Source organism: Haematobia irritans, chromosome 2 (assembly GCF_050003625.1).
Source record: "Haematobia irritans isolate KBUSLIRL chromosome 2, ASM5000362v1, whole genome shotgun sequence".
Lineage (NCBI taxonomy): Eukaryota > Metazoa > Arthropoda > Insecta > Diptera > Muscidae > Haematobia > Haematobia irritans.
The window spans coordinates 21,290,383-21,301,669 of record NC_134398.1 but is presented as its reverse complement, the minus strand read 5'-3'; the positions used below and the strand labels follow the sequence as shown (position 1 = coordinate 21,301,669).

General features: G+C 30.5%; 1 protein-coding gene across 1 annotated transcript; it reads right to left on the bottom strand.

The window, feature by feature from the left end:
• Positions 1–1,786: 1,786 nt before the first annotated feature.
• LOC142223652 (transmembrane reductase CYB561D2) lies at positions 1,787–4,423 on the bottom strand. Its single transcript, XM_075293502.1, has 3 exons — positions 4,083–4,423; positions 2,222–2,417; positions 1,787–2,158 (listed from the first exon to the last, which is right to left on the bottom strand). The coding sequence occupies exons 1-3, from the start codon at positions 4,275–4,277 to the stop codon at positions 1,845–1,847; spliced, it is 705 nt and encodes a 234-aa protein (XP_075149617.1). The 5' UTR covers positions 4,278–4,423; the 3' UTR covers positions 1,787–1,844.
• Between the last annotated feature and the right edge of the window lie 6,864 nt (positions 4,424–11,287).

The following is an 11,287-nucleotide window of genomic DNA, read 5'->3' as shown; positions in this document are numbered from 1 at the left end:
CTATATAAAATTTCGTCAAAATTTTATTTCTATAGAAAATTTTGTCAAAATTTTATTTCTATAGAAAATTTTGTCAGAATTCTATATCTATAGAAAATTTTGTCAAAATTCTATTTCTATAGAAAATTTTGTCAAAATTTTATTTCTATAGAAAATTTTGTCAACATTTTATTTGTATAGCAAATTTTGTCAAAAGTCTATTTCTATAGAAAAATTTTCAAAATTTTATTTCTATAGAAAATTTTGTCAAAATTTTATTTCTATAGAAAATTTTGTCAAAATTTTATTTTTATAGAAAATTTTGTCAAAAGTCTATTTCTATAGAAAAATGATGTCAAAATTTTATTTCTATAGAAAATTTTTTCAGAATTATATATCTATAGAAAATTTTATCAAAATTTTATTTGTATAGACAATTTTGCCAACATTTTATTTCTACGGATAATTTTGTCAAAATTTTATTTCTATAGAAAATTTTGTCAAGATTTTATTTGTATAGCAAATTTTGTCAAAAGTCTATTTCTATAGAAAAATTATGTCAAAATTTTATTTCTATAGAAAAATTTGTCAAAATTTTATTTCTATAGATAATTTTGTCAGAATTTTATTTTTATAGAAAATTTTCTCAAAAGTTTATTTCTATGGATAATTTTGTCAAAATTTTATTTCTATAGAAAATTTTGTCAAAATTTTATTTCTATAGAAAATTTTGTCAAAATTTTATTACTATAGACAATTTTGTCAAAATTTTATTACTATAGACAATTTTGTCAAAAGTTTATTTCTATAGAAAAATTGTGTCAAAATTTTATTTCTATAGAAAATTTCGTCAAAATTTTATTTCTATAGAAAATTTTGTCAAAATTTTATTACTATAGAAAATTTTGTCAAAATTTTATTACTATAGACAATTTTGTCAAAATTTTATTACTATAGACAATTTTGTCAAAAGTTTATTTCTATGGATAATTTTGTCAAAATTTTATTTCTATAGAAAATTTTGTCAAAATTTTATTTCTATAGAAAATTTTGTCAAAATTTTATTACTATAGACAATTTTGTCAAAATTTTATTACTATAGACAATTTTGTCAAAAGTTTATTTCTATGGATAATTTTGTCAAAATTTTATTTCTATAGAAAATTTTGTCAAAATTTTATTTCTATAGAAAATTTTGTCAAAATTTTATTACTATATAAAATTTCGTCAAAATTTTATTTCTATAGAAATTTTTCTCAAATTTTATTTCTATAGAAAATTGTTGTCAAAATTTTACTTCTATAAAAATTTTTCAAAATTTTCTTTCCATAATTTTTTTTCAAAATTTTAAGAAGCAAAATTTTCTATAGAAATAAAATTTTGACAAAATTTTCTATAAATTCAATACCATCAAATTTTAATTTTCGTCCAAAGTCCATTGTAAGTTCTCCCTTTTTAACGGAGTAGTGAAATTCCATTGCTGTTCAAGGGATACTTATACACCCAAAACATTGTCGCTTATAGAGGAAATCATAATATATAAACTTCTAAAATAAATTAAGAAAAAAATTATTTCATAATAACCAAAAAAATTTGACCAAAAGCTTCAAGATAAGATTTTTTTAATTTGGTAGATTTTTTTTTAAATGTTCTTCAAATTTTAGTAGATTATTTTTGGCACAAGTGGTATCCGTGATAGTATCTCCCTCTTTTTAAGCTTGTTGTATTTTTAGAACGGATGTGCGATTGGTTGTATTGTAATTGTTGTCCTAGAGTATAAAAATCTAATAAGAAGCTTCACAACGCATCGTCTTGTTCTTATTTTATTTCAAGTACAAAATTTCTGTTTTTTAATTTCATTACATCTATTTCGCTTTCTTTCTGTACTTCATTTTATCGATCAAGGATGTAGATGGTCCTATTATTGTCAACAAAAATACTAAAGCGGTGGCCAAAGCAAAAGCGGGAATAACATCAGCATCGACATGTTTTGTGAAAAATTTCGTGAAATATCCTAAAAACACTGTACACATGGCAATGGCAAATCCAAAAATTCCAAACAAGTTATGTCGGTATTTTATTTCAGCCGGTGTATAGACTTTATGGGCGAATTTTGGTTGGAAGAAATTCACTGTACCACCAAGAAGACTAGCACAGCTCATAAAGGTAGCACCAAGTCCTAAAAAGAATGAAATTTAGACAAGCATGTGGAATATGCATTGATTAATATCAGTTTACTTACCAATTTTACCATGAAGTGTGGTAAAATGTTCGCCTTCAGTTGCAAGAATTTTACCCAAACTACCCCAAATAGCCATTAAACCACCAGCTAATTGAAGGAGACCATGGAATCGTGATTTGTTTCGATGTGATAGATTTCTTGTTATTGGATTGTAAGCATAATGGGACATAAGGGCTTCAGCTGCCAAAAAATGCCACTGAAACGAAAAAACAAAACAAAATACGATAAACAAATTATTAGAAGTGAATATGCATTTTTAATAAAAATGTGGACCGCATTCAAAAACAAAAAGTGAAAACTATATGGCACTAGAGCCGATTTAATTCTATTTTTGGTTCATGGAATTATTGTTTTAAAAACATTTTTTTTTTTGTGACGTTAGGTAAACGAACTAAAAAGGGAGAAATTAAACACAAATGAAGAATAAAAATTTACTTAATTCGTGTCTCCCACAAAATAGTTCAGAATTTCTTAAAATTTGTAAATTTTACTAATAATGTACCCATCTTGAACTTCGTATGGTACTACACCCTCAAAAAAAAAAAAATTGCTTCTGTAACATATACCCCAAACACATTCTGCTTCAAGCATATATATTCAGAATTGGTCCAAACAAAATATTGTTTGTATTGTTCAAACATATTATGTTTCACCTTAGGCATACACTGGTAGAAAAAAATTTAATGAAATTTTCAATGGTAGTAACCAATTCCAATTGGTTACTTCCATTCTTGTACTTGCAGCATAATATATAGGCCTCTCTTTCTAAACACATATATGTTTAAAGGCTATTTCTAAATTAACAAGCAGCATATTACATTTACAAAAATTTTATGTCCCAAACATAATATGTTCTAACATATTAACATATACATATGTCACAAACATATTATGCTAGTTTATGAACATTATAGGCTTGTACTTAAAAATATAGTGTTAAAAAATTTGAGCTCCAAATATATAATTTTTAAACCCATACATATGAAAAAGAGTCTTTTTCGACCGTGTAGACATTTTTGCTATTCTTAATTCCAAATTTTTCTTTCAAATTTCGAAATTTTTTTAAGCAAGTGAAAGGAAATAATTATGGCTAATAAATTATTTTGTCGAATTGAATTAATTTGTCGAAAAAATTACTTATTTTTGTGAAATCGGTGTGACAATTGAGTTTGTAATACAGTTTAGTAAACATTTTCTAAAATTAGTTTAAATTTTCTAAAACTAACAAAACTGTGTTTTTTGAATGTGGCGGGTATTTTGTTTTTGATATGAACAGGGAAATTTTAAGGATTTGTGTCCTAAACTTAATGGAAAATATTTGTAAAGCAAAAATTCTTTTATTTTAAATTTCTTTGTTTTTTAAAAAATTTGTGTAAATTTCGTGAAGTTTTTTATATAAAACATCCAATATTTTTTCAGTGCACTTTTCAGAGAGCCAAATAAATCCAAAATATATCTATCTATGCTATATCTACTTTAAGCAAATTGTATTAAAATGTCAAAGCAAATAACCGATACCATTAATTGAATTGCATTTTTGTTCCCAAATTATTTATTAAGAACAAAATTAGCGTTCAAATCTTTAAAATACAAAGTTCTCTTCGCTGTGAGCCACTGTCACTCATCAATATGCCATGTTTTTCCACACCATATGTTGGTGACAGAAAGCATATGACAGCAAATAAACAAGACAAGACACGCGTGTACTCAAATCTTCCCAGACAACTCGGTGAATTGTAAACAAAACTTTGATGACGTCATAGATGGCACCAACAGGTTTACATCTCCAAAAACATACACACTCACATTGACATAATTTGTTCCACAGATATGCATTCACCTTTGCCCCCATTTGACTTACCCCAATTACTGTTAAAAACATGTGCATGGCCGTATCTTTAAAATCTAAATTCCGGGCCAAGAGTGTAACAAAAACAGCAATTAAAACAATCAATATATGGTTGACTGTATTTAATATACTTTGAATTTGAGGCCAAATGGCAGGTTTTTGTTTTGGTTTAATACCACCGGTTGATTTTATATTTGCCGCCGACATAATTCGTCTGTCTACTTTCCTCCGTGTTCACTACACAACCTTTTCTAGCCATCCACAAGAACTACTCTGTTAGGTTTTTTTTTTTTGAAGCGAACCATAAAATTTTGAGATAAAAAAACATTTGCCACCGTCCAGAACATATGAGTGTAAATGAGAGTTATATTTTATTTGCATCTATGAGTTTTTTCAGTGTTGCCAACAATTAAAGCTCAATTCAGCTCAACATATTAAATCGCTTTTAAAGGGTGATTCTTTTGAGGTTAGGATTTTCATGCATTAGTATTTGACAGATCACGTGGGATTTCAGACATGGTGTCAAAGAGAAAGATGCTCAGTATGCTTTGACATTTCATCATGAATAGACTTACTAACGAGCAACGCTTGCAAATCATTGAATTTTATTACCAAAATCAGTGGCAGAAAATCCGCATTTTTATCGACAAATTTTGTTCAGCGATGAGGCTCATTTCTGGTTGAATGGCTACGTAAATAAGCAAAATTGCCGCATTTGGAGTGAAGAGCAACCAGAAGCCGTTCAAGAACTGCCCATGCATCCCGAAAAATGCACTGTTTGGTGTGGTTTGTACGCTGGTGGAATCATTGGACCGTATTTTTTCAAAGATGCTGTTGGACGCAACGTTACGGTGAATGGCGATCGCTATCGTTCGATGCTAACAAACTTTTTGTTGCCAAAAATGGAAGAACTGAACTTGGTTGACATGTGGTTTCAACAAGATGGCGCTACATGCCACACAGCTCGCGATTCTATGGCCATTTTGAGGGAAAACTTCGGAGAACAATTCATCTCAAGAAATGGACCGGTAAGTTGGCCACCAAGATCATGCGATTTGACGCCTTTAGACTATTTTTTGTGGGGCTACGTCAAGTCTAAAGTCTACAGAAATAAGCCAGCAACTATTCCAGCTTTGGAAGACAACATTTCCGAAGAAATTCGGGCTATTCCGGCCGAAATGATCGAAAAAGTTGCCCAAAATTGGACTTTCCGAATGGACCACCTAAGACGCAGCCGCGGTCAACATTTAAATGAAATTATCTTCAAAAAGTAAATGTCATGGACCAATCTAACGTTTCAAATAAAGAACCGATGAGATTTTGCAAATTTTATGCGTTTTTTTTTTTAAAAAAGTTATCAAGCTCTTAACAAATCACCCTTTACTTGGTTGAAAAATCATAGCTTCATCCAACAAGTAGTTTAGAATTCAAAAAGTGGTTGCTTATTGGAGAATAAATTTTGCCAAGTCTCTCGAAATGTGGCTGCCGGCAGGTAAAGTTAAAAAATATATTAATTTCTATTATCTAGGCGACGTATTGATTTTGCTTCCAATTTATTTTTTTGAACTAGCGTATATAGCAACAACTCTATTTTCTGTGGCAAATCCGCTAAAATAACAGTAGTGTTTTTAAATAGAGAGAGAGAGAGCAACTAAATAATTGGACTCAATAAAATTTCAAGAAAAATTTTTACTTTTTTTGTTGCTAAAAATCGTCATAATCGGCACTTGCATTTTAAAAATCATCAAAAAATCGGCAATATAAATAATATTAAAATTAAACATATTTTTTGGGTAGACACAAAACAAAAGTATTTATTTTATATACAAAACAGAAAATTAATGTACACAACTATGCATTTCAATACAAATATATATAAAGAAATCAGTTTTGTATACAAATAACATTACCATAAAAATCATTTTCTGGTTAAAGAAAAATATTTCGTAATTTTTGTATAAAAAAATCTACTTTTCTAATATATTGTTATTAATTGAGTAACATTTTTATTTAAAATTTAAAATATTTTTGAAACTAAAGAAAAAGTCCTCTGTTTTCCAAAACGGGTGATTTTTTATGGTGTTTGCGATAGATATGTCTATATGTGTTTATTTTTTTATACTGTAATAGAATTTTATCATAATTAGTAAAAGTTTCTATGGCACATTCTGAGTAAATCATCAATTGTGGTATTAAGACAACTTGAGTTATTTCATTTTAGGTTATTTTTTGAACAGAATAGTTTTTTGCTTAAAAATTTCTACGTTTGCTGTGGAGTTTGGAAGAATCATGATTATTTGTATGAATTTTGGCAAAACTCGAAAAGCCAAAGTACTCCACGTTTTGTTTCCGAATTTTTCCCCAAAATTTTCCAAATTTATTTTAAAATTTTCAAAAATTACTTCAAAATGTAAAAACTTTAACTCCCTAAACTATGTGTCTAAAGAAAGTAGTTAATATCGTTAATATCGTTAAAATCGGAATTGTCCATTTTGTGAGTAAAAAAATCGTCAAAATGCCGATAAATCGGCAAAATTGTCAGCCCTGCTCACATGAGCGGTAATGTTGCCAATATTTTGTTATTTTTAGGCGATTCTTTATTTAATAGTAAGATTTTTCCATTTTCTTTGTTATCTTTCTAAAGGTATTGCACAGAAGTGGCTTTGCCTTATATCTAGAATATTAGAATTGTGGTATAATACATAATATTTTTGTTTGTTTGTTTTTTTTTTTAAGATAATGTGTTTGAAGGAAAACTATTAGCAAAAACCTTCTATACAAAATTAGTTTATAATTGTATTAATAGCGTGGTATTTTAATGTTCAATATATAAGTTAGATATTAATGGATTTATGGAGAAAGTACATTTTGTTCGAAAATTGTTGGTAATTCGATCAATGCTTTCCAAAACATGGTTGACATTACTGATGCAATGAAACCGTCGAGAAATGCCAAGGTAATTTAAGGCAGTGTTGCCAACTCCCCAAGGCCAAAAAGCACCAAAAATATATTATAAATTCTAACATACCACCTTCCACCACAAAATCGAAAATTAAATGCTCTACTAAAAAAAAAAAAAAAAAAAAAAAAAAAAAAAAAAAAAAAAAAAAAAAACATCCGAAGATGTATTATGAATTGAATTTTAAGAAGTTACGGTTACTTTTCTTTAATAATTCATTTTAAGGAATACAAACTTTGTGAAAATTTGCTTTTGGCTATTCCACATTATAATAAAATTTGCAGCAAATATGCATAATTTTATACCGTTTTTACTGATATAGTTTTCACTTTTGCGGCAAAACTCGAACTTAGTACTCACCATTATGAACCGCTATTTAAGTATACACTTTGATCAGTTTTAATGCTTTCGTCCAATTCATTTTGATCAGTCATGTTTTTCAACTTTCAAAATATTAATATATGGAAGAAGTCTATTGCTTATTCCAATTCTGCGTGCTTTTGTGAATTTAATACAACGTTTTTAATGACATCTTTACCAAATTCAAAAATTCGGCACTCATCGTTCGACTTTCCTTCAGAATACCCTAAATAACAATATTAATTAAAAAATAATGAATACCAACTTCATAACAATCAAATTCTATATTTGGCAATAAATTTGACTTTCTTCGGCTCTTGAAAGTCTAATCAAAATTTTTGTATCAATTAAACTTAATACTGTTCAAAATAAAAAAAGCACCAAAAGCACTAAATGAAAATGTCAGAAAGCACCAAGTTGGTGCTTTTTTTGAAAAGGCACCAAAAAGGCAATTTGGTGCTTTTTAGAAATCAAAAAGCACTAAATTTGGTGCTAAAAGCACCAAATTGGCAACACTGATTTAAGGGACATTTTTAGTATTTTATTTTGAGCAGTTTGTAGTCTCTTTATATGGGTCTTAGCACAATTTCCCCAAATAGGACAACCATAAAGAATGATAGGTTGAAATATTGACTTAAAGATTAGAATCTTATTTGTTTTGGAAAGCAAAGAGTTCCTGTTTATTAATGGATAAAGGATTCTTATATAAGTTTACTTTCTTGACAATATTAGTAATATGAAAGTTAAAAGTTAATTTTTTATCGGGAAAAATTCCTAGGTATTTAACGCTATCCAACCAAGCAATATCATTGTTCATAATAGTAAGACTATGACTGGGTAAAAAAACAGGATTTTCTTTTTCGAGTAAAAAAGATAGCCTGAGCCTTATCCAGATTGAGCTTGATCTTCCACTTTGAAGTTCAGTCAATATATCATGACTAAACACATGTGTATAGTAAATGCCAACATCATCTGCGTAAGCGGCTAAGTTGCATGGACCCAGATGAGGCATGTCCGCTGTAAATATATTGTATAAAATTGGCCCCAAAACGGAGCCCTGTGGTACCCCCGCATTGATCATCTCGAGGTCTGAAAATGTATTATCAAGGGATACACAAAAATACCTTTTGCTCAGAAAGCTTTGAATTTTTTTAGGCGATTATTTTAACGAAATATCGAATGACTTCTGAAAGTTACAATGAACTGGATTTTGTTAACATTAACATACATAAACTAAACTTTGCGCAAGAGTGAAAAGTCTTATAACTTTAACAATTATATTATTGATGATTTCCGATAATATAAAATACAGGGTGGCTTATATGTAATGCTAAAAATTGGGCAATAAATCCAAAATCGGTTAATATTATTATGTAAGAGTTACATGTAAGACTAAATGCGATCGAATAATATATATAAAAATTTGAAACTTGAATAGCATGGGTTAATAAATAAGAGTATTAAGGCCAAATTTATATCTAAATATGAACCGATTTGGAGGTTTGGTTGAAACCACAGAAGGCTATTGTGTGCTAAATTTGAGTAAGATCCGTTAATAAATAAGGCTATTACGAGTATGACCAAATTTTTGAAAATCGGGCGATACGTATATATATTGGTGCTATATTTAATACAAAACCGATGGCTCAACTGCAGTTTATGGGCCCCTCACCAAATTGCGTAAAATTAATATATGTTGTGTCATTCGGTGAGCTGATTCCAACAAAGTGACCCATACCCGGGGGAAGTACCCGGGTCTTGAGATATAGCCCTCCAAAGGGTCAATTAAAACTTTATATATCTCTTTTAGTTTTTCTCCAATCTAGACAAACTTGGTATCATACGAAAGCTTATTCAATGCACTTTTATACGCAATTTATCTAATATTTAATTTAGTTTGGGAGATATAAATAAAAAAAGATAGATTGAAAGCCTATATACATAGATTGAAAGCCTATATTCTGGCCTTTCGATTGATGTACAACATGTCTTTATAAGTCCACTTTAAGCAAAGTTATGGAGTTTTTATTCTGAGTAGACAAAAAAAAATGTATTATTACTGAAATATTTTCTCCCCTGGTGTTTGCGTTAGCCCACTTTGGACTCTGTCCATAGGAGAAAAGTTTAAACCCCGGCCTAAGGCCGGCTACTCTCCCCCCTTGGGTCCAGGTTAGCCCACTTTGGACCCTGTCCGGCCGACTACATTTCCCCCCTTGGGCCTGCGTTAGCCCACTTTGGACTCTGTCCATAGGAGAAAGTCTTAAACCCCGGCCGAAGGCCTGCTACTTTCCCCCCTTGGGTCTGCGTTAGCCCACTTTGGACTATGACCATAGGAGAAAGTCTTAAACCCCGGCCGAAGGCCGCCTACTCTCCCCCCTTGGGACCACGTTAGCCCACTTTGGACTCTGTCCGGCCGGCTACATTTTCCCCCCTTGGTCCTGCGTTAGCCCACTTTGGACTCTGTCCATAGGAGAAAGTCTTAAACCCCGGCCGAAGGCCCCCTACTCCCCCCCCTTGGGTCCACGTTAGCCCACTTTGGACTCTGTCCGGCCCAGCCACTTTTCCCCCTTGGGTTAATACTTACAACATACAAAAATTATTTCAGTAATAAAACAATTTTTTTCTACTCACAATAAAAGCTCAATTACATTGCTAAAAATTGACCTATAAAGACATGTAGTACATCAATCGAAAGGCCAGAAACTAGGCTTTCAAACTATGTATAAAAATCACTGGGTATAATCGAAGAGTTTTTGGGATAGAAGGAAAATAACAAAAAATTAGGGTAAACATTTTCTTTTTAATATTTTAATATTAAATATTGGTATCATATGAAAGCTTATGCTTTGAATAAGCTTTCATATGATACCAAGTTTGTCTAAATTGGACAAAAAACAAAAGAGATATATCAAATTATTATTGACCCTTTGGAGGGCTATATCTCAAGACCCGGGTACTTCCCCCGGGTATGGGTCACTATGTTGGAATCAGCTCACCGAATGACACATTATATATTAATTTTAAGTAATTCGGTGAGGGGCCCATAAACTGCAGTTTCTCCAAACCGATTTCCATGAAATATATATAATTAGTACTACAGAAGATTACAGTAAGCCAACTTTGGTCTATAAATAAGGGTTTTATGGTCAAATTTTGGAAAATCGGGCGAAATATGGGAGCTATAGTTAAATCTGGACCGAGTTCGATTATATTTTGCACATATAGTTAATACCATAGGAAATTAGATTTGGCCAACTTTGAGTAAGATCGGTTGATAAATAAGGGTCTTATGACCAAATTTGGAAAAATCGGGCGATACATATATATGAGAGTTATACTTAAATCTGGACCGAGTTCGATGATATATTGCACATATAGTACGTACTATAAAAAAAAAAATAGATTTGGCCAACTTTGAATAAGATCGATTGATAAATAAGGGTCGTATGGCCATATTTGGGAAAATCGAGCGATACATACATATATATGGGAGCTATATCTAAATCTAAACCGATTCCGATGAAATTTTGTACACTTAAAGGATGGTAAATTAGATTACTTTTTGCCACATTTAACTATTATTGGTTAGTAAATAAGCGTAATCTGACCCCATTTATCGAAGACGAGCGATACATGCATATATGGGAGCTATATCTAAATTTGATTCGATTATTCACAAATTCAATAGCGTTCGTCATTGTGCCAAAAAAAACGCATTTCATCAAAATGGGTTAATAATTGCGTCCGGAATCCTGCGAACAACAAATACATGGGCAGACGGACGGACGGACACCAAGGGGTAGATCGACTCAGAAGATGATTCTAAGTCGATATTGGGTCTAAAATCAATATTTCTGGTAGGCACATTTTTTTGACAGATCAAAGTTATTATACACTG

Coding starts and splice junctions, on each gene's coding strand:
- LOC142223652 (XM_075293502.1), bottom strand. CDS start 4,277: ATGTCGGCGGCAAATATAAAATCAACCGGTGGTATTAAACCAAAACAA. Junction 2,418..4,082: donor TGTTTTTAACAGTAATTGGG/GTAAGTCAAATG, acceptor TTTTCGTTTCAG/TGGCATTTTTTGGCAGCTGA. Junction 2,159..2,221: donor CACACTTCATGGTAAAATTG/GTAAGTAAACTG, acceptor CATTCTTTTTAG/GACTTGGTGCTACCTTTATG.